This window comes from Xenopus laevis, chromosome 4S, assembly GCF_017654675.1.
Source record: "Xenopus laevis strain J_2021 chromosome 4S, Xenopus_laevis_v10.1, whole genome shotgun sequence".
NCBI lineage: Eukaryota > Metazoa > Chordata > Amphibia > Anura > Pipidae > Xenopus > Xenopus laevis.
The window spans coordinates 76,527,763-76,552,469 of record NC_054378.1 but is presented as its reverse complement, the minus strand read 5'-3'; the positions used below and the strand labels follow the sequence as shown (position 1 = coordinate 76,552,469).

The 24,707-nt window shown below is 38.3% G+C and overlaps 1 protein-coding gene across 1 annotated transcript in view; it reads left to right on the top strand.

Annotated features, from left to right (window-relative positions):
- The window catches only part of rab3b.S (RAB3B, member RAS oncogene family S homeolog), a 41,283-nt gene that overhangs the window by 878 nt on the left and 15,698 nt on the right, over window positions 1-24,707 (top strand). Inside the window, exons 2-3 of the mRNA XM_018260900.2 lie at window positions 5,019-5,246; window positions 18,793-18,911. Of these exons, the coding sequence (XP_018116389.1) occupies window positions 5,019-5,246; window positions 18,793-18,911 (347 nt within the window). The remainder of the gene's footprint in view (window positions 1-5,018; window positions 5,247-18,792; window positions 18,912-24,707) is intronic.

The following is a 24,707-nucleotide window of genomic DNA, read 5'->3' as shown; positions in this document are numbered from 1 at the left end:
TTATTTGTATTGATATAATTAAGTTTAATGGGGAATTCTAGCTTCCATACAGTATCAGACAGGATTCAAGCCCATTTCAACTGTGTTTTCAGAGCATTCCTCTGCTGTAACTTCTATAATAGGCCTTGTCATGTTTCATTATTACAGGAGTAGCAGGGTGCTAGCCATATCTAGCCCTTTGTACGGACAATAGCTTCTCATTTGATGGTCATGCCCACAGCAAGTTGCACTTTAATATTGCTCCTTGTAGCTGCCACCAAAAGGAATCCAAAGATTTTTATACTGTATTTCTCACATAGCAGTTCCTCCTTCTACAGTATGAGCCAGTGGGGTTAATTTAGGGATGCGAGGGGTTAAAATCTTTACAACTGCAGGATACTTATTAAAATGAAGCACCTTGTAAGCTGAACATTAAAGGGATACTGTCATGGGAAAACATGTTTTTTTCCCCAAAACACATCAGTTAATAGTGCTACTCCAGCAGAATTCTGCTCTGAAATCCATTTCTCAAAAGAGAAAACATATTTTTTTTATATTCAATTTTGAAATCTGACTTGGGGCTAGACATATTGCCAGTTTCCCAGCTGCCCCAGTCATGTGATTTGTGCTCTGATAAACTTCAGTTTATCAGGTTTATCAGTTTAAACTTATGAAAAATGAATTTCAGTGCAGCACTATTAACTGTTGTGTTTTGAAAAAAAACATGTTTTCCCATGACAGTATCCCTTTGACTAGTGCAGCCAGTGCAGCAAATTAAATGGCAACTCTATTCTATTTATATTCATAGTTATATTCATAACCTTCTGTATTGTTGTGGAATAATATACTGACATTTTTTGACTAAATGACATGTCACATTGGGGTTCTGTGTAATTGCAACAACAACAACAACAATAATAATAATAATAATAATGACAATTATTATTTTATAATCAATTGATATGCTAAAGGGGACTTAAGGATGAAAACTTCTCCCAGAATGAGAGTTGTGTATACATTGTAGCATTGATACCCTCATTCTTAATTGTAACAAACTGTTCTTAAAAATGGAAATGTATAAGTTAGAGGATGTTGGGGAAATAGTTTGGTGAACCAGCTGTTCATTTCGCAATGTTAGGTCACGTAATCATTTTGTTAATACGTTTTAGGGCAATAGCACATAGGACCATTTGTTGGCTGTGGTAAATCTGTGCTATAGCAGTCTCTAGTTTGATTCCCACAGCCAGTAATGTGAATAATCAGTAGGAAAACTTACATGCTGTGTCTGCTGTCTGAAGTGACCTGAAGTTGTCTCACAAGGAAACCTCGGACATTTTGTTGCCCATGGTAGAACATTTTTATCCCAGGCTACAAAACATCTCATGTGATATTTAAACTTTACTAGTACTCTACTCAAGGCTTCCTGATATCTGCAGTATGTCCATAAATGCATAATTGGGGCCAGGGACATTCATGCCATCATGCAGGGTGAAAATCTTTCCTCAGGAGGCAGTGTGTGGTATGTTACTAGGGGCAGCAAAAAGCCACCTCTAGTAACTTGAAAGGACGTATTTCCAAACTAGCGATGCAGCTTGCATTAACGTGAACGAGGTAAGCATGGGGGAGGTAAGGGTGGCAGCATTGGGGCTGCCATCTCAGGAGACAGCAGCCCCAACACCCCTGACTAGGGCTCATTTACAAAAGTAAAAAAATTGGCATGCTTTTTAGCCACATATGTTTGTGAATTGCATCACTTACAATGTACCTGTTTTGACATTAGCGTGTTCTTAAAGTGATACTGACACGTTCCTATAAAAATCATAGGAACATGTCAGTATCAAGTAGTTGCTGCACCCGGAATAGTTCCCCTGAAAGACCCCCCCCCCAGCCCCGCGAACCTGCACTTACGCGACCCTCCAACACTGCTAAAAGATCTTCTGTGCTGTTTCAGTGACGCTGGGCTGAGCATCACAGAAGCAAGACAGAAGATCAGTTAGATGTGTCAGTGGGTCGGCTGCACAAAGGTTTTTGGGGCTGGGGTCGGTTTTGAGGGGAACTATTCTGAGTGTAGCAACTACTTGATACTGACATGTTCGTATGACTTTTATAGGAACGTGTCAGTATCGATTTAAAGGTATTGTTTAGTATAAAAATAAAAACTAGGTAAATGGTTAGGCTGTGCAAAATAAAAAATGTTTCTAATATAGTTAGTTAGCCAAAAATGTAATCTATAAAGGCTGAAGCGAATGGGCATCTAACAACTTCCTGTTTTCGTCGGTGACTTGAAGGGGGGCCACATGGAACATAACTGTTTAGTGAGTTTGCAATTGATCCTTAGCATTCAGCGGAAACCAAGAGAGTTGCAAAGCAGGAAGTAGTGTTCTGTTCTGTTAGATATCCAGTCACTCCAGCTTTTATAGATTACATTTTTGGCTACTTAACTATATTAAAACATTTTTTATTTTGCACATTAAACCATTTTTTATTTTTATACTGAATGATTCCTTTAAAGGACTTATTCACCTTTAAATTAACTTTTAGTATGATGTAGAGAGTGCTTTTCTGCGACAAGTTGCTAAGAATAGGCCATTCTATAACATACTAAATGTTTACCTGAAGGTGAAACACCTCTTTAACTGTTGCATGTGGTGGGCCAACCTAGTAAGGGAACCCTGGGATTATGACCAGCTCAGCAAAGGGCACCATTGCCTCATTCTGCATGCAAATTAGACATGCATCAGCAGACTGAATGCGTTTATATGAAATGTAAATTGTAATGAGTATGCATGGGTGCAAGTATCTAGGCATGTACAATTCTGCATCTATTTTAGTATTTGCTTTTGTAATTAAGCCCTAATTGACTCAATTTGGAATGACTGACAAAAACCAGCAATGTATTACAGGACTCGGATTTACAAATGATCTAACTAGGAGCAACGGCAGATATGTACATTGTTGACATGGCAACAGGCATGGATTGGCTAATTGGGGGTTTATGTACCTGACCTTTAGAGAGTGCATAGAGGGGATACATTTAAAAAAATATATAAAATAATATTTCTTGGTTAGTCTCTTTGTTTTATAAGATGTCGTTCCAGACTTCCAGAAATATTACATTATAAATGTATATTTTGCAGTGCTCACATCATACTTGGACATTTTCTTCTACAGATACAGGTTTTGTTCTGTATTCAGTAGCTACAGGGCTCTTATCATAAGGGGAGAAGATGCTTTATTTATAAGTAGGGGATACTTCCACTTTCTCATTTAAAGGACCCATTTCCAACTTACCACAACTGTTGTCCAGCGTGCATCTGCCCCTGCTAGTTCCTTGTAAGGGCACTTGAATACGATTTAGAAAATTTCACTTCAATGATTTTCAGCTCAGCTGTTGGCAAAATACTTCATGGTGCCCTTGTGGGTTAGGCAGTTATCATTGAGATATGTGCAGTAAGCAGAGCCATAAGGGGACCTTAACAACACAAAACCAATATTCCATGTGTGTTCAAAGAAAAGAAAAGTGGGGTACTATTACAAATAGTGAGGTGAGGAGACAAGGTGGAGTGGAACTGAGATGTGGTAAATAAAGAAAGGAGAATCAAGGCTAGGACATAACCATGGATATCAGGGGCCCCACTTCTACCCACACCCATGCCAACTTATGTGCTGTTAGCTGAAACAATCCATGACAGGAAATGTAACAGTTCCAACCAGGAAAATGAACATTAAAGGGGAATTATTGCTAAAAATATGCTTAAAGGAACAGTATCACCAAAATATGAAATAAAGCATATGCTGAGTACATGGCATGAATATATATTCTTATGAATTTGCACAGGTTCGCAAAACCAAGGAGGGGTATGCCATATTACAGAAAGGCATTGCAACTGCTGTGTGTACAATCTTACTATTTACTAAATGGCAGGGTTGGTGACTTACATTCAGGATTGAATAAGTAATTAGGCTTCCACTTCATATAAATGTCAGCTTCATTAACAAGGTTACAAGAAATTTCCATCAAGTGATTTTCATTAACACTTGCAGTTTTATGCCCTCATGCCTCATCATCTGATTTACTTGACTTGATAGCAGAGGAAATAACTTCTCCTTGCAGGGCAATGTGTTCAGAGAATACATTTTCTAATCTTCTTCTTTAGGGTCCTAAGGTGGCCATAGATGCAAAGATCCGCTCGTTTGGCGATGTTGCCAAACGAGCGGATCTTTCCCCGATATGCCATTAACAGGCATGGCTATATCGGGGGTAATCTGATTACGATGTGCCATGAGCTCCGGCGGGATCGGTCGGGTCAAAATCAAACCTGACCGATCGACCAAACGACCGATCTCCGCCGGGCGAAAGATGTCGGCACATGCCACACACGATCCGAAAATCGTACGAATCCTCGATTCGTACGATCCGATCTGTGTGTCTATGGCCACCTTACACTTGTCTTTTACACTTGTCTTTTACACTTTTCTGCATCCTGTTCTGGCAGGTTGTACCCTGTCAGTGAAAGTTGTTTCTTGCACCAAATATATTGGGGTCATTGGGTTTTTTATCTTGTTTTTTTTATCTCCAGCCGAATGTATTGAAGTCAGTAGGCATTTTTTGGACCAATTGCAAGGAAGCAGGGGGGAAGAAACTAGCCTTTTGCTAAACGTGTGAATGCTGTTCATTTTGTAGCATTTGTGCACATTCTGTTCTTGTAAACTTACTTCTGAGTTAAATTACACCAAGACATATGACTATGATTGGCATTATTCATATTTCCTTATAAGGACCATGCTGTCATTAATACTTATGGTCCAGTGTTCAAGAGACAGCATACAGACATCTTTATAGTGGTGTAAAAGCTTATATACACAGAATATAATGTTCTGTGTAGTGGGCTCTCACACATACTAATTCTCCCATCTTTAATATGTGCAGTTCCATTGGAAGTCCCAACTGCAAATAATAAATAGCTAAGAAATGGAAAAATCATTATAATAAAATGTAATTCTATAAACTGACTTATACGATCTTTTGTTTATTGCAGATGGCTTCTGCCACCGAATCTAGGTATGGTTACAGAGATGTTTCAGACCAGAACTTTGATTATATGTTCAAATTGTTGATAATTGGGAACAGCAGCGTGGGGAAGACCTCGTTCCTTTTCCGCTATGCTGATGACACCTTCACATCTGCATTTGTAAGCACGGTCGGCATAGACTTCAAGGTGAAAACAGTGTATCGAAATGACAAGAGGGTGAAACTGCAAATCTGGGTGAGTGTTATTAGGGTTAAAATATAGACTAGTTATATAGAAGGGAGAGACATTACTAATTATTAGCCAGGGTTATTCAAATAACTCTATCATTACTTTATCTGAGCTTTATGGCCAGTAAAATGGAATAAGGCTACTTATGTCATGTGATGCTTACTCACTCTAAACCAAGGGTCCCCAACCTTTTTCACCCGTGAGCAACATTCAGATGTAAAAAGAGCTGGGGAGCAACACAAGCATGAAACATGTTCCTGGGGTGCCAAATAAGGGCATTTGATAGGCTATTTGGTAGCACCTATGTGGACTGGTAGCATACAGGAGTCTCTGTTTGGTAGTTCATCTGGTTTTTATGCAACCAAAACTTGCCTCCAAGCCTGGAATTAAAAAAAAAAGCTTTGAGGCCACTGGGAGCAACATCCATAAACACAGACCAGCTACTTCTTGTAGTTATATGTTCCTGGACCAGTGTAATTTTTTGCAGAATTATTGTCTTTACTAATTTTGAAAAGTATAGAAGTAACTGTACTGATAATTTAAGCGTTGTCTCCTAAAATAGCTCAATCATAATTATTAACCTCATTTTTAACTATAGATTTTTGTTTATATGGAATTTGGCTGGCTGTCTAATCTTCATTGAGACACTGCTCATATGTCGCTTAGAGTTTTATAAAATGCTTGTAATTGAAAGGCTAGAGGGTTGAAAGGCTCCCTGCTATTTTCAAAGGCATTTTACTAAATTAGAGATTTGACTTTCCCATCTCATCCCAACAAGTTACCTTTCATGTTTAAAAAGTAGTGGCAAGATAATGCTCCATTAGTATATCTATTGCAGGCATTTTTAACACTGTTTCTGCCCTCTTGTGTTATAAAGTATAGGAAAGATAGTAGCTAAAATGACAGTATAAATTGAATACCTCACCATTGTGTTAAAAATGTGCTGAACCCTGTTATAAGTTATTTACTTGTCAATTAACAAGAATATTAAAACAGGTTCTTTTTCACTTCTAATCTACTTGGCCATCCATATTCTGATATAAAGTTCAAGGGGCAGTATATAGCCATGTTCAACGTGAGTTCAATGATTAGGGCTTGTGCTAAACATACATTTTACATATTGTTTTAATCATAAAGACATGGAGGTATGAAAGTCAGTGTTATAAACAGACACCCAGACAAGAGTGCATCATTATGAATTTATTTTAAGTTCCCCAGCTCAATTTATCTGCAGTGAAAGTTGCAGGTACATGGAGAGCAGGTCAGCCCGAAAATTCCTGTGTTCCTCCACTCCACTCTGCTCTGTGTACCTGCACTTAAGCGGAAGCTGTACTTTTCAGTGCAGGTAAACTCTGTGTGCTCTTTGACGTAAAAACAAATCAGAATAAGTCTTTCCATTACAGGCAGGAATTCCATCCCATTAAAGGCTAGACTTTCCTTACATTTTGATCATGTAGATCAGGAGTCCCCAACCTTTTCAACCTGTGAGCCACATTTAAATGTAAAAAATGTTGGAGAGCAACATAAGTATGCAAAATGTTCCTGGGGTTGCCAAATAATGATTGTGAATGGCTATTTTGGTAGCCCTATGTGGACTGGCAATTCACATGTTTGTATCTACTAAAGCTTTCCTTCAAGCCAGTAATTCAAAAAGAAGCACCTGCTTTTAGGCCACTGGGAGCAACATCCATGGGGTTGGTAAGTAACATATTGCTCATGAGCCACTGGTTGGGGATCACTGATGTAGATCATCCCATAGTAATTAGCCAATGATACACTTCATATTGGAGAAATAGTGCACAGTATGTTTCTGATTGCTTAACCTTTCTGAAGTATGACACATGTTGTGCAATGTTTCTTTAGCAAACGAATAAGTGGTTTTAACACATACCTTTCAGAGACTTCTTTGTATTATGGACTTGCGAGATTCATGGGCTTGAAGATGACTGAATCTCTGTGGTTAAGGCTTATAGGGAGCTGGATAAAACTATTAGTATTTGTTTTAAGGTTTCATGTCATGAGCTACCAAAAGTATTATTTATATTTTAGGAAATATGTCATATAACAATACATCCTGTATTCAAAATGGCCTTTCTAGCCTGTTTAAACACCACTTATGGGGTGGGCAGGTAGCTCAGGTTACCATTGTATATGTTTTATTTTTGTAAAACCCTTGTTTTCCTACACAATTATGTCTGTATACCTTAGTTCTCAGTGTGAAGGAGTTTAATATCAAGGCTACATAAAATCCTTTCTTAGTGCCGTGTCAAGGCACATGCCATTCTCTTATCTTCTTCATGTTATAATCATTTCCTTGAACAACTGAAAAACAGACCCTCAAAGTACAAGTATTAATAATGAAGTACAGAAGAGAGAAAAGGTGTTCATTTCCTCTATTAGCTACTAATCATTTATATTGGATGTTAATGCTTATAAACATTGAATTCATATTTTCAGTTGTAGGAGAAAACTGCAAAATAATAGTTGAATAGAATGGGCAGCTGCCTTGTGAAAGACCAAACTCTTCTCACACAACAGGCTCACTGAAATAGACGTTAACATATTTATCTTAATTTTGGTATCTATGTTAGTAACTGAGCCCTACTTTGTTGTAGCAACAATATTTGTTTTGATCAACAAGTAGCTGAATTGTGTGACAAATATTTTATTGCTGGCATAAATATGGTTGAAATGTAAGGCTAGTGCAATCTATTACAATTCTTTATAACTAGCACATTCAGACCAAGAACATTCAGATACATGGATTTGGTTGTATTAAGTATGATTGTTTGAAAGTCAAACAGGGTATATTTTAACTAGTTGCAAAGTTTAATTGGCAAAGCTTTACAGGTAACCTGTTGGAAAGCAAACATCCGATTGGTAGATATGCATTACTAGATCTTGTGCAAACACTGCAACTTTTATTACACAGTACACCACTGTTGAACTTGCTGCTTTAAGCATATGTTTTTGTGCCATCCATAATTGGACAACTAAAGTTGGCCATAGATGCACAGATATTCTCTTACAAAAAAATTTTCTTATGATATTTGGTGCATGTATGGTGGGAGACAAGCAGGCTGATATCAGCAGAAGACATGGATATTGGTCGGCATGTTGATTGGCCCAGGCGGAAAATTTGGATGGGGCGCCTTTGGAGGCACCCGAACATCGCCCACCGTTTAGTGCTGAATCGTCAGATAGAGGTAGAATTCTATTGTTTCTACCTGTATATCTGACAATTTAGCTCTACAAGTGTGTACTGAAACAAACGATCTTTCGTGGAAAGATCTTTTCCAAGAAAGATCATAATTGTTACATATCTCCCTCATCTTAGCCATCATTGGGAATAAAGTATATTTGCCAAACAGTATGTATTGCGGTATTAATGGGGTTAATGTTCAGTACTAAAGATTGACTTTGTACATTATGAATAACAATAATGCTGTTTAAACCCTGCAATTCCAGATTTTAAATATTTTCTTTAGTAAATAATAATTATAATAAATGGCAGCATACAAATTATTTAACATTATTTAGATATCTTCTCTTGATACATTTGGTGTGCACGCTAATAATGTATGGCCAATAAACTCAGATTAGGTGTTTCAGTTAATCCAAGATTTGAGTCAGATGATGGACCTGTAATCCCTGAGCTGCATACTAATTGAGGTTTAGAATGGGTCAGTAGCACCAGAGCAGTGTGTCCAGGGTGAGAAGTAACCTGATCCGTAATTCAATGGGATACCAGTTGGCCTATTTAATGGGCTTAGTGCATCTGAAGCCCTAATACACTGTACACTCTGGCTCAGGGATAACGGCTAGGAGAATAATGGCAATATGTTTCTCAGGGAAAACATTCGTGTTGGATATTACATAACATAAATGCATGAATTAGTTTGAAGAAATATCGAATTATTGAAGACCAATAAATGCAAATAATGCTTAATTAGGGGCCGGATGTTTTTTTATCCTTTAGGCAAGCTAACTACAGTAGGCAAACATGTGTTGGGTGTTTTCAAATATTTCATTAAGCGCTGCAGTGATAAGGAGGAAGGAAACAATGGAAGGTTTATTCTTTGCACTATAACATATCAGTTTCTCTTCATTAAAAGCCATAAATATATAAGAATTACTGTAGTTTTAAAATGAGTTTATTTAAACAACACTCAAAGGCTCATTTAGAAGCACAACTGAAATTGTGAAGGTTGCAACTGCAAGGATGCTGTAAAAACACTATATTGTGGCAAACGTATGGTAATTTGTGTCCAAATGTGGCACACTGCTTTTGTATATGAGCCTTGTAGGCTTTACCAAGGCCAAAACTAGGGGTAAGCAGAAGCTTTTGTGGTGCTTAGTTAGCTGGTTAACACAGTCCACACACATCTAAGCAAAGTAGCAGATAAAAGATTAAGCTTGGACAGATGTAAGCAGGGGATTTGTGAAAGTGTGCCTATAGGAGTGGGCTGAGGGACCCCATGTCTAGGTCTGGCTCTGATGTTTACAGGGCATTTTTCCTCATGTCACTTGGGGGAAAAAATGATAAATGCACACACAAGTTATCCTGTATAATTGTTGGATATTTTTACTATATACTGTAGTGACGTCTAGCCTTCGCCCCTCCAGCTTTTCTTGAATTGCAACCACCAAATTCCTCTGACAACAGAATAGCTTGGCCACCGCCAAACCCAGCAGATGTGTTGGCAGCACGTTCACTGCTGCAGCCAAAAAAGAAGGGCTGTATCAGTTCAGCACCAGTTAGTAATGGAAAGCTGGTTATAGGGCAAAGCATATGCTTTGTATCAAAAGGACGACAAACTTGTTACATCTAGTTACACATAAGATGAGATCCATCCTGTGGAACCTATTGCCTAAGTATTTCCTTCTACCTCGCTCTATTCAGTCCAGAGGAAGGTATAAAAATGCCATCTGAAGCTGTCCCTAGTTTGCCTGGAAAAACTTTCTTCCTGACTCCAAAATCAGGCATCCAACTCAAGTTGGTATCAAAAAAACAGTATAAAGCAACCAGGCAGTTAAATAGCTTTAGAACTTGTCCACCAAATATCTTTCAGTCTTTTTAACAGACGGATATTATTCATTCCAATCCACCTAAGGCAACTGTGCCAGTAATAAAATAACAGCATGCATGTAAAAAGAATATATTTTTAAAAATATTGTTTTTGTAATTATACAGTTTTGTTCAGAATAATAGCAATTTGTTTAAAAAGTCAATAAAACTCAAAATCCTTAAAATAACTTTTATTTCCCTACACACAAATGCATTGGGAACACTGCACATTCCATTCTAAATAAAAAATATGAAGAAGAAATTATCAACTTTATATTATTCCTTTACAGAAACTGAAGAAAAGGGAATATTAGGCTGTTCCAAAAAAAAAATAGTAGTGTCTCCCTTTTTTTTTTACAAACGCAAAGATTCACTGTATAAACTGTAAAATGTTTCAAGATTTTGCTTTCCTTTGAATTAGGGATGCACCGAATCCAGGATTCAGTTCGGGATTCGGCCAGGATTCTGCCTTTTTCAGCAGGATTCGGATTTGGACAAAATCTTCTGCCCGGCTGAACCGAATCAGAATCCTAATTTGTTTATGCAAATTAGTCGCGGTGAGTGAAATTGCGTGACATTTTGTCACAAAACAAGGAAGTAAAAATGTTTTACTCTTCCCACCCCTAATTTGCATATGCAAATTATGATTATGATTTGGTTCGGTATTTGGCCGGATCTTTTGCAAAGGATTCGGGGGTTCGGCCGAATCCAAAATAGTGGATTCAGTGCATCCCTACTTTGAATCACTGAACTATTACTGAAACTTTAGTTGTCAGTGATTCTGAGAACTGCTGCACATCTGTGTTGCATGGAGTCGACTAACTTTTGGCACCTGTCCACAATTCTGCATTTCTTGGTTTTGCCTCAGAAACAACATTTTTAATGTCACCCCACAAGTTTTCTATTGGATTAAGGTCCGGGGGTTTGGGCTGTCCACTCCATAACGTCAATGTTGTTGCTCTGGTGTGTTTGGGGTCGTTGTCTTGTTGAAACCATATCAAGGGCATTTCCTCTTCAGCATAAGGCGACACGACCCCTTCAAGTATTTTCATGTATTTAAACTGATCCATGATCCTTAGTCACAGGCGACTTTAGACCTTCTTTGATCTTGCTAGAGCTGATCATTGGCTGAGTCTTTACCATTTTGGCTATTCTTCAATCTATTTGAATGGTTATTTTCCATTTTCTTCCATGTCTTTCAACATGCAGTGCAGCAGTAAAGAGTGACTGTAGTTTATTAAAGCACAAGTCACATGACTGGGGGCACCTGGGAAACAGACAATATGTCTAGCCCCATGTCAGATTTCAAAATTAAATATTAAAAAATCTGTTTGCTTTTTTGAAAAACTGATATCAAATCAGATTTCTGCTGGACCAGCACTATTAACTGATGTGACCTGTTTTCCGTGACAGAATAACTTTAAATAAGGGCCGTAATTGACACCTTTTTTTTCACAGAATGAATGCCCTCACTAATTGAACTCCACTCCAAGCTGCTATGATTTTGAACAAGCTTTAATTAATGATACAATTGCACAGAATGAGCAGCATGCATGTCATGACTGTTGGGTCTGTTGGTTTTCTATTACTCTATTACACCTTCTAGTAAATTATTTGCCATATAGAAATATAATTTCTACCAAAAACAGTGATTGATCAGGTTAGTGATGTTGGGCTGCTATTATTCTGAACACAACTGTATATCCATATTTTTTGCCATTGCTCATATCCTCCTTTTATCCATGAATTTTAATGAAATGTAAAATAGCACAATGGTGTCCAGCTTTGAAAAGGTTAATGGATGCAGCCTGTTGCAGGTTCATTGTCAGTGACCTGTATCTGTAGTTCACCTGTCTCAATAAGCCTGCAGCTGAGGTAATAACCAGCCCAGCCATGTGGAACATCATTTCAATCTGTAGAAACTGCTGCCTAGAAACCCGAACAGAGTAATGAGCTGATTGCAGGTTCTGTCTACATAAAATGTTTCCCTGTTGATGGATTCTTATCTTGCCTTAAAGTACACTGTACTACCACACATACAGAAGCAAGTGCCAGGCTGCTAAGGGGTGCAAAATTGCACTCTTTGGGAACATACACAAAGCATTTGTATGTGTATCAATGTTTGCTTTGCATGTGTGAAACATTATTTTTTGCACTTTGCCCTGGTTGTAAATGAATAAAATATAAATATAAAAATAGACATACAGCATAGTAAGACTTGACAGGTACCCCTGATTGGCAACAGTTGGTAAGCCCAAAGTTTACGTAAAGCTTATTCTAAGCATGGCTATGGGCTATGGGTTAGCAATTCAGCATAGATATCCGTACATATAAGTATCTTAATTATAAAGCAAGGAAATGAGAAGGCCATGCCATAGTCCAATTGTTTGTTGCTATACACACTTGCTTTGACACCTGTCAAGGACGGGATTTTTTTTGTGATTTCTATTTAGACGCAATAGAAATGTGAGCTGTCAGAAGCACCTGGTAAACCCATAAACATTTAAGCTTTCAGTCAGCTCCTTATCTCTCTCTCTTATGCATATGATGTATTAACAAAATCTCAGGAGTAAGAAGTGTTCATTTATCAAAATATCTGGGAGCTAATGGCATCCCAATAGAATCAGCCTTAACCAATGATAATGGAGCTTATATTTAAAGCAAATGTATCTCTCTATATGGCAAGAATAAATTAAACAAACATCTATTCATTTCCAAATGTTTCTGTTGATTCAATAGTGCTGTGACTGCTGAAGGAACAAGATAATATTTGAGTGTAGTCTGATTACATATAGTGGCCATAGTAAGATGCAGTACAAATCTTAGTTGTTAATATTTTCTGCCATTGTGGTATTAAAGGTACAGAGAATGTTTTTCAAAGGATAAGTGTCACACTAAAGTTATTTATAGCCCTGCCAGCTGCTTCCAGCTCACAGGGACCAGTTTACGGATGAGCTGGAGGATTAGCTGTGACTCAAACCCCATACATCATATTAAATGAAAGATGGAGCTCTGATAAGGACATGCTGCAGTCACACTCAATGAACTGACGTCAAAGCCCCTTATCAGACACAATGTAATCAACAGCTACCGATAGAGCCATAAAGCTTCAGTCACTGAACACATCATTTCTATTTCTGAGACAGCTGCAGTAAGGGTCTAGGTTATAACTATATTGTTATTTTTACATTACTTCCATCCTGACTTCACAATAAATTTTATTTATACAATATGCACTACCAGCTCCTGCAAAGATGGACCTTAACATAAGCTGTAAAGTGACTTCATGTTGTCGGCAAAAGTACCACAAATGTCTATGATTGTTTCCCAAAAATGTACACCTGGCACAACATTTAAAAAGTGGGTGTACATGTATGGGACCTTTTATCCAGAATGCTCAGGACCTAGGGTTTTCCGGATAATGGATCTTTCTGTAATTTGGATCTTCATACCTTAACTTTATTAGAAAATCATGTAAACATTAAATAAACCCAATAGGCTGGTTTGGCTTCAATAAGGATTAATTATATTCTAGTCTGTATCAAGTACAAGGTAGTGTTCTATTATTACATAGAAGAAGGAATTCATTTTTAATCATTTGGATTATATGGATAAAATAGGGTCTATGGAAATGGCCTTAAAAATCAGGGATGTTTCAATGGCCCAGCAGATATCTTACACAATAATGGATCTGTATTCATTGCTTCGTTTTTTTTAAAATTTTTATTTCCATCTTCCTTTTTTATGTTATTTCAGTTCCTTAACTCATATCCTGCTGTTTACCTGCTTGTCTTGTACATTAGTACTCTATGAATTCCCTGCTGGGTTCTTCTAGTTTCCCTCCCAAGGGTGCTGTCATTTTGAGGCCATTTTTATCTGAGAGTATTACAGATGCGAGCAGCATTTGCATTGATCCATTTATTTGCTTGACAAGATCATAGGAGACATTTATTGAAATTTCTAAGGTTCATCTTCAGGACACACTTGATATTCATTTAGTGTGGAAGAAAATATTATAGACAATACAGTCTGATTCTGCTATGCTGGAATAATTAGAAGTTACTGGGCCCTCAGCAAAATCATTTGAGGGTCTCTTTACTTTGGGAATAATTAATGTTTCATAAATATGTGTAACCCTAATTTGTTTTAAGAAGGCAGTTCAGCAACACCCTCACATGCTCTTTCCACTTAGCAAAAACCCATCCTGTTGAAAGAGGGTCCAGTGTAGCCCATGCTCTACCCCTCTAGTTGGTATTTGCCTTTTTAAGCCAAATTAGGGTTACATATACCTCTTGGGTGCACCAGCAGTCGCAGGGTCTGCTTCCACTGGGTGCAACCATGGCACAGCTCAAGTACAAGAAGACAGTAGCACAAGACTAATTTGGTATCTTTTTTTTTTTAAATTGCATGACTTTGCGATACTTGTACTAGGATATTTAGAAGATTTGAATTTTAGAATATATATCATATGTAGTATACTTTGGTTAATTAGAGAGCTGGTCTTTGCAGCAGATGGGAACTGACCCATTGTGATCCCTTTTTATATTTTCTATGCTGTCCAGTAGTGCAGGGGTCCCCAACCACTGGGTTGCGGGCCAGTACCGAGTCGCGGGCCAGTACCGTGCCACGGACAAACTTGAAATGTGCTGTTGAGCCTAGTCCGAATTTGATGCTTCCGTGCACGAATTTGACGCGGGTGCCTGATATTTGATGCTGGCGTGCTTGAATTTGATGCGGCGTGAGCAGTTGCTGCCAGTTGCTCTAAGTATCCAGAGCACCTTAATCATGTTGGTAAATTTGCAAAAGTTTGCTCCCCCACATAGGGAAACGAATGTTCAAATACCAGACAGCAGAATTTGGCAGGCAGCAGACAATATCAGGTCAGGGACAGACCAGAAATCAGAAAAACAGGAAATCTGTGTATCAACAGCAACAGATTATCAGGCACTCCGCAAGGCTGAGGTCTTGAGTAGCATTGTAGGACACAGTTAAATCCACTTTAAAGGAATACTTCCAGAGCCATTGATGATTGGACTTTAAATTTGACAGTGTTAGGAAGTGAAGTACTGTATTGGGATTGCCAAACAATAATTCTGCACAAGGAGCCAGTCACTATTGCGTTCAGCCACGGATACTGTTATATTTACGGGTGGTCTTCAATAGTAACCACATAGCCCGGATTGTTTTGGGAGCTCTAGCCTAATTAGAGAGTGTATTTGTAATTAATACATTTATGCTGAAGCAAACAAATAATTCTGCACAAGGAGCCAGTCACTATTGCGTTCTGCCACGGATACTGTTATATTTACGGGTGGTCTTCAATAGTAACCACATAGCCCGGATTGTTTTGGCAGCTCTAGCCTAATTAGAGAGTGTATTTGTAATTAATAAATTTATGCTGAAGCAAGTACATGACAAAAATCTGGATTAGCATTGAGGCCTGGATTAAAGAAGGTTTGCTACATACTTCATTTTTTCATGTAGTTAGATAATCAGTTTAAGATTACAAAAACATAATAGAGGATACAAAAGTAGTATATCCAGCATGCAAACTGTTTGTAAGTTAATTGCAATCAAGCAAAATTAATTCCATTCATGTGAAGCTTTATAAAGATGCAGTCATTATTTACATCCTACCCACCCTGAAATTACCTCCATGCTATTTGTATCTGAATGAAAGAAAAAGTAAACCTTTTTTTGTCAGTAGATTGTTTTGGCATACCATTAAAAGAGAGGTAAAGCCTGTTAACGAATAAAGTTAAAAGTGATGTATCTTATATACTTAACTTTCTGTACCAGCCCAGAGGTTCTACATCTCTAGAATATTAATGATTCATGCTCTTGGATGTTGCTGTTGTCCACAGCAGATCATCACCATTGATCATATTAGGTCATTTTTGACAGGTCAGTGACTCAAAAGACCCAGCCACTGGCTTTAATTCATCTTCTATTCAGGCCATCTCCTATTCATATTGCAGTCTCTTATTTAAAATTAATACATGGTTGCTAGGGTATTTTGACCCTAGCAATCAGATTGCTGAAACTGAAAAATGGAGAGTTGCTGAATAAAAGCTAAATAACTCAAAAACCACAAATAATAAAAACCAATTGCAAATTGTCTCAGAACATCATTCTCTATATCATACTAAAAGTTAACTCAAAGATGACGATCCCCTTTAAGGGTAGGGGTTGCCACCTGGTTGGTATTTTACTGGCCTAGCCAGTAAAAATTATTTTTGATGCCAATGTTAGAAATAGAGCATTGTAGCAACTGTTGTGTTGGTTTGGGCTGGTGTAGATCGCCAAAACTATTGGCATTAAAACATCTAGGCTAATTATTTATTGAACTTTAGTTCTCCTTTAAGCTGGGCAGTTAGGGGATAAAATACATAGATCCCTGTATTTCTACAGGCTGTCTGCCTCAAACTCTAACTAACTTGTTTGATCAGCAGACCAAAAAGTTCTGTTATTAGTTACTACAGTAATAAGTAATACTATACGTTGCCAACATAGGCTTTGGGGAGCACACCATGTACTCAGCAAAATTTTCCTTGGTGGTGCGGATCCCTGACATATGGCCATGTCAGTAATTCCAGAGTTCATGAAAAAAAGGGCACAGTACACACCACTATAAACTGCTGTGTCATACCAAAATAAACAATATTTTGTCAGGTATTTTGTCAGGTAGTTGCTTACCCTCCGAAATGTTGTTTCTGTACATGTTGCTGTAACTAAAATGTTTGTTTAGAAATCTATGGCAACTGGCAGAACCAAAGTAGTGGATTTTCTACATGTCTGTTTTAAACCGGCATGCTTTGTTTTTGCAAATAATTTCCTTAGAACTACAGAGACAGCTGTGGAAATGCCAACAGATTTTTGTTTCTGTGAAGCAGGTTTAAAAATCTGCCAATGTATTGTGTTGGCCAATGCACGTAGCATCATAAGATGAAGAAGTAAGGAAGAGGAGCCACATCTTTTATTTACATTCTGTTGTTTCAATGCTTTGGCTGTCAGCCAGAATGACCAAAACAATAGCTGGCTATACTCTGTATGGCAATTTGTATAATATCTATAGGTGGCGTAACTAGAGTGCAAAAAAATCTTTGGAGGGGCCCAGAGCACTGCAAGCCCCAACCACCCTCCCATCTTGCCCACTACCCACCTCTTGCTGTAGTCTCCCGGCTGCCTGCATCCTCCTTCCCCAGGCCAAAGGTAATAAAATGGCTGGAGGGGTGGGGGTCATGTAACTGTAGAGGAAGCCACAGTTGTATGGTATCCAGTTATGTTGTAGAGTCTGCAGCTTGTTCTGTTAGTTATATATTTTAGCTTCTATAAAGAGTTTCATTCTAATGACATGTGAAAGTTTCCAGAAGAGGCTGTAACCTTCAGATGAAGAAAACGAGATTTTAAGACAGTTAATTGCTCTGCATAATCACTGGATATGTATGAATCACTCTTCTAGCAAATGTTCCGGGCCATTAGCAGAAAGACTTGTTATCACAGATTGGCCTGACCCGCCAAACAATTCACGGAGACCTTTTACACAGTCTGAAAAGACAGATCTGCTTTTATGAAACATGCTTTTAAGCTGTTATGTTGGGGAGTTCAAATGGATATAATTAAATCCTTTTCTATATCCTCTGCAAAGCCATTTGATTTTTTGAGGTTGAGGTTTGATAATTAGGATTTATATGCATGCCCATTTGGTTGTTTCATGTCGCTGCTCAGTACGGGCAGGACAAAATGTCTCATCAGAATGTCACCTGTAGGAGTTGATTGCCTGGTCAATATGACACCTCATTCCCTTCAATGTTAATCATTTCAGATATTTAACTCCTGCTAATGTTCATATTTATGCATTTAATTAACATGACAATGATCTTCAGAATTTCTCTTTGTGTTCCACTGTGATCATATTATCTCCTAAAATGTAATCTGGCTCGATATATAGATGCAAGGTTGTGATGTTCTGGGTTTCTGGTTTTTAAAGCAACAGTGTCAGTTTTTATTAAAATAAAAGATTGTCACCTGCACTCAAACACATATACTCAGGTGTTTCTTCCTGTGACAATGCCACAAGCACCAGTTTTTATATTAGTAATAAAGAGGCTTAAAAACATATGTAGGTGAAATTCAAGCCATACAACTTCCTTTAAAAAAAAATCCCTCTTAATTTTCAAACTGATAAGAACTGAAGAAACTTTAGATAGGTCCATCAATATTATCCTGCAATAAGTACATGTAGGAGGGTATGTACTAATTTTGCTGAATCAGCAATTGCCTCAGATTTGTCATAGTACAACCAGATTTTTCTGACAGCAACTAAATAAATTGTCATCTTAATATTTTACCAGCTTTCATTATATGTTGATCTATAAATTTAGAATTAATCAAAACTGCCTTATAGATGTCAGCTGCAGTTTATTGTATTAGAGTAGAATGTTTGCATTAAGTCATTTAGCATTTCATTTTTACTCTGTGCAGGATACAGCTGGACAAGAGAGGTACCGGACCATCACAACTGCTTATTACAGAGGCGCAATGGGCTTTATTTTGATGTATGATATTACCAGCGAAGGTTCCTTTAATGCTGTACAGGATTGGTATGTTGGCAGTTTTCATTTCCTTATTAATAATGAAAATTTCTCGAGGGGGGGAGAGTTTGTAGACTTTTTTCATGGACAAAGCTTTGCACTGACTTTACTATATCTATCAATAAAGCTAGCCTGTATATAGCCTGTATATAAAGTACCATTAGAGGTCCTAAGGCTATGGACACACGTGCGGATTTTATAATATGCAGAGCACTGCAGGTGACAAAGTCCATCAAGTTCAACCCCTCCAAATGAAAACCCAGCATTCATACACACACCCCTCCATACCTTCACATAAATTATATATACTCATATCTATACTAACTATAGAGTTTATTATCACAATAGCCTTTGATATTCAGTCTGTCCAAGTAATCATCCAAGCTATTCTTAAAAGCATTAACAGAATCATCCATCACAACATCACCCGGCAGTGCATTCCACAACCTCACTGACCTTACCGTAAAGAACCACCTACATTGCTTCAAATGAAAGTTCTTTTCTTCTAGTCTGAAGGGGTCGCCTCTGGTACGGTGATCTTCTTTATGGGTAAAAAGGTCCCTTGCTATTTGTCTATAATGTCCTCTAATGTACTTGTAAAGTGTAATCATTTAATTTTTCCAGAGAAAACAATCCCAAACATGACAGTCTACCCTCATAATAATAATGTCTTCCATCCCACTAACCAGTTTAGTTGCACGTCTCTTCATTCTCTCCAGCTCATTTATATCCCTCTTAAAGGGATTCTGTCATGGGAAAAAAATATTTTTTCAAAATGAATCAGTTAATAGTGCTGCTCCAGCAGAATTCTGCACTGAAATCCATTTCTCAAAAGAGCAAACAGATTTTTTTATATTCAATTTTGAAATTTGACATGGGGCTAGACATTTTGTCAATTTACCAGCTGCCCCAAGTCATGTAAAAAAATCTGTTTGCTCTTTTGAGAAATGGATTTCAGTGCAGAATTCTGCTGGAGCAGCACTATTAACTGATTCATTTTGAAAAAATGTTTTTTTCCCATGACAGTATCCCTTTAAGGACTGGAGTCCAAAACTGCACTGCATACTCCAGATGAGGCCTTACCAGGGACCAATAAAGAGCCATAATTATGTTTTCATCCCTTGAGTTAATGCCCTTTTTTATGTAAGACAGAACTTTATTTGCTTTAGTAGCCACAGAATGACACTGCCCAGAATAAGACAACATGTTATCTACAAAGACCCCTAGATCCTTCTCATTTAAGGAAACTCCCAACACACTGCCATTTAGTGTATAACTTGCATTTATATTATTTTTGCCAAAGCGCATAACCTTGCATTTATCAACATTGAACCTCATTTTCCAGTTTGCTGCCGAGTTTTCCAACTTAGACAAATCACTCTGCAAAGTGGCAGCATCTTGCATGGAACTTATAGTTCTGCACAATTAATTAGTATCATCTGCAAAAATCGAAACTTTTAATGCCCATCTACAGGTCATTAATAAACAAGTTAGCAAATAACATGTACATCAGATAGAAAGCTGTACTGTAGTTTAACTATTCATTGATAGTTCATTGATGATTCTCTTGCATTCAGGGTTTCCACCTAGCCAGTGTATTATGGCCTAACGATTATATCACTGAGGCTGGCACTGGTAATATAAAATTACATATTCTTAATCCCCCAGCTTTCTCTCCTGCCTATCCATGCTCCTATATTACCCTAACAAATGCTTCAAACGCATCCAGCTCTCCCAGACCCAATATACCTGCCTCAATCCATCCAATCCCATCAATGTTGCATTACAGCCCCATTCCCAGATGTTACAGTTCTGCCACTACATGTTTAGACCAGTGAAAGGCATTAAAAACACTTACAGTCATTGGTCTGCAGAAAAAAATTGTTATTGAGAAGGATTGCTTTAAAAATAAGATTATAATATCATTAGAAAACAGCTCCCATCATCATTTAAACCCTAATAATCCCTAATGTTGGGAATTGCAGTCTTGCAACATTTGAGTAAGTATAGTTGGGTACTTGGTGCAGTTGCCCTGTGCATACTGCAACGGTGGCCAATTACCGCAACTGCTCTCACATATCTTTGGAGAATTTTTTGACCAATTCATGGTTAAAACGTGGCAATAAGAGTACACGAGAAGATGTAAAATCTAAAATAACATTTTGCCTAATAGAGAATGCAGTATACCTCAACACCTCAAGCTTAAATATGATTCTTTCATTGGTCAAAATTATATTTTTGAGTTTTTAGGTATTTTTTATCTAAATTTTGCACTTTTGGGATTGACTCCCCAGTATTGTTCACACATGTAACACCTCTATTGCTAACACCCTAAAGCCATGTACTATTCACACCTGAGACCCAGACTGAAACTGCTAACATTGTTCACCTGTTCACACCTTATTCAAAATGCTAATAGGGCACCAGCACTGTGTCACTGTATGTAGCCAGTATGAACTGTCCTGATAGGTTTCCCTGTCTCTGGCTGTGTTCTGCCTTTCCTATGCTCTGCTGTGTGTGTCATACTCTGTCTATCCTATGCTTTCTGTGTGTGCCATACTCTGCTTGCCCAGTGCTACTTGTGTGTGCCATACTCTGCTTGCCCAGTGCTGCTTGTGTGTGCCATACTCTGCTTGCCCAGTGCTGCTTGTGTGTGCCATACTCTGCTTGCCCAGTGCTGCTTGTGTGTGCGCCATTCTCTGCTTACACAGTGCTGCTTGTGTGTGCCATTCTCTGCTTGCCCAGTGCTGCTTGTATTTGCCATACTCTGCTTGCCCAGTATTACTTGTGTGTGCCATACTCTGCTTGCCTAGTGCTGCTTGTGTGTGCCATTCTCTGCTTGCCCAGTGCTGCTTGTGTGTGCCATTCTCTGCTTGCCCAGTGCTGCTTGTGTGCCATACTCTGCTTGCCCAGTGCTTCTTGTGTGTGCCATTCTCTGCTTGCCAGGTGCTGCTTGTGTGTGCCATACTCTGCTTGCCCATAGCTTTTTGTGTGTGCCATACTGTGCTTCCCCAGTGCTGCTTGTATGTGCCATTCTCTTCTCTGACCTATGATACATGTGGGATGTAAGCCTGGTATGGCTTTGTTCTGGGGGTATGTTAGCATTTGAAATTGTTTTTAGGGGCCCCGTTAATGTGGATATGATCTTAAACGTTCTTGTGGTAACGTGGGTGTGGTTTACAGTGGGTGTGGTTAAAAGGGGTGTGGTCAACACTGACTTCCATTATCCGCCCTCAGTACACAGAGGTTGGACAGCACTGCTCTAGAGTGAAATTCCGCCACTCCATTTATTTCTATGGGATTTTTAAAAGAGTATTTATCAATGGGTGAAAGTGGAATTTCATCCTTTGATAAATACGCCTTTCAAAATCCCATAAAAATAAATGGAGAGTGGTGGAATTTCACTCTTGTGGACTGTGGCGAACTACACTGTTTGCTAAATTTACCCCGTTGAACCACAGATGCTTGCAGCGAAGGAACAATAAATGAAGTAAATAACAAAGCATCTCTGAAGTAAAATCTCTGCAGGGAATAGCTGGTTATTTTGCATACCAGAGTAACTAAAAAGCTGTTGGAATGAAATTCAACTAGAATGATTGATTTATATCATACATTTTCTTAACATGGAGCCTATTTGAAATGGTGCATTATTCATGTATGTTTTTTTGATGAGATGCCACAAGCTCACTGTATTTTATGTATTTAGGGTGTCATTACCTCTCACTTTATCGTGTATTTAGTATGTGAGGATAAGGTTACCACAACCATTTATCAGACAAGCGTGTTAACCCTTCTGTGACCACAACTTCAGCAGACATTAAATAGTCTGAAAAATAAAGTGCATGATATTGCAGTGTTCTGTATGCAATAAAGTACAATATTATACACGTTATACATTTACATACAACTTTGAAATAAATATACTGTACATAAAACACTGAGCAGTCCCATTCAAATATTCAATTAAAGAACCTTAAGTGATGAACATTGAGCGGTAAAAGGCAAACTGCTACCTGTCATCAGTCCACAGCATCATATTATCAGAAGCTGTGACAGGCAGACAGATACTTTAACCACTTCTGCTTTTCCCAGACATCAGAGGCAGTCATCTGCTCCCATCACCCATATACTCTCGCCCTTAGGACATTGATAGGTGTGACACTTTGCTGTCTGCAGGAAATCACACTCCCTTTGGGCAACAAAGCACCTAAAATACCATTAAACTGAACACTGTGTGAGTCTCCGAGAGTAGGGTTGCCACTTCATGCCAAATACATATTTAAGCATAAAAGCTTCACCAATGAAGTCACTCACTGAATTATATAGGTGGCCCAGGTGCTCCTGCCCCAGGCCTTCAGCCTAAGGGAGCGGACAATCCATAACTAGATAAACAAAAAAGTTGGAGCAAGGCACTCTTAGATCAGACCAAAAAATGAATAAAATATGAACATTTTATTTATATAAGCATCTCTTGTCTAATGCGTTTCGTGTCACTAGAACACTTAGTCATAGGCTAGCCTATGTAAGTAAGTGTCAAGGCCCGAAGGCGCAGTTAGGAGTGTGAACCAAGGAGGAAGCGGTATAGGAGGAAAACAGTTCACAGTACAGAAGGATTAGGCAGAAGAATCATCAGTTCAGGCAAAGGTCGGTTCATGCGGCAAGATATCGTGGTCAGGATTCAGGCTTGGGTCAAGGATCGGAAATACACCCAAAGAACACACCCAGGAACTCTTAAGTAGAAGAACCTATAATTGGGCAAAGATTCAGGCCTCTGACGTCCTTTTATGCGACTTTTCGCACCATAACGTGCATGATGACATCACGCACTGACGTTGCGTGCTGACGCCACACGCTTAGACGCTGGCATTATTACACTGGCATAATTACGCTGTGCCGGAATGGCACGCTGGCGTCCAGCGACCCATGTGACTACCCTGGGCGCCACCATCTTGAGGAAAACACCGAAAGCGTAGGGAGCGCCAGTGAGCGCTCCTTACAGTAAGTGCCTGTGGCATCATGTGCAAAATTTAACCCATCATAAGGCTGAATACCAGCGACATTCAATACATAAATAGCTTCTTGAGTCTCATAAATATCTAAAATTCTTTGTTGGTGTATACATTATTTAAAAAAGCTGATATCTGTGCTTGTTTTTGTGCTTATTTTTTTAAAAAATTCTAAAAACAAATATAACCATATTCCACATAACATATTACAGATATTATTAACCTATAGCCCAGCTTACTCCTTTTTCCTCTGATACCTTACATATTGAAACATATTGTAAATTACTACTACATTTCAAATCCTAAACTGGTTCGCTATAAATGGACTTAATCTCTCCTATTAAATTTAACTAATTCTGTTGTTTCGACCAACAGTTCACTGAGGGACATCATCTACTGTTTAAAAAGCAATTTAATAACATTTGATCTACATCTCCACCCCTATGTGGAGTTTTTACATAGTCAATTGGCATACATTTAAAAGAAGAAATAGGATGTCTTGCATTTATCCAATGTTGTGCAATAGGCTGTTTTGATATATCCTGTTTCACCTTCTTTTTATCATAATCAGGATCCAATGCGGGTGGTATTGTTGAGCGGTGCATATTAATCCTGTCCCTCAGTTATGTAGTGGTCTTGTCGCAATATAGCAAACCACAAGGGCATTTTATGATATACACCACATTTTGTGAACTGCATGTTAGCCTATGTTTAATTTGGTGCGATTTCCCGTTATGTGGATGAAAACATTTGTCTCCAAGTATTAGGGTATTGCACATAACGCAACTGTCACATTTAA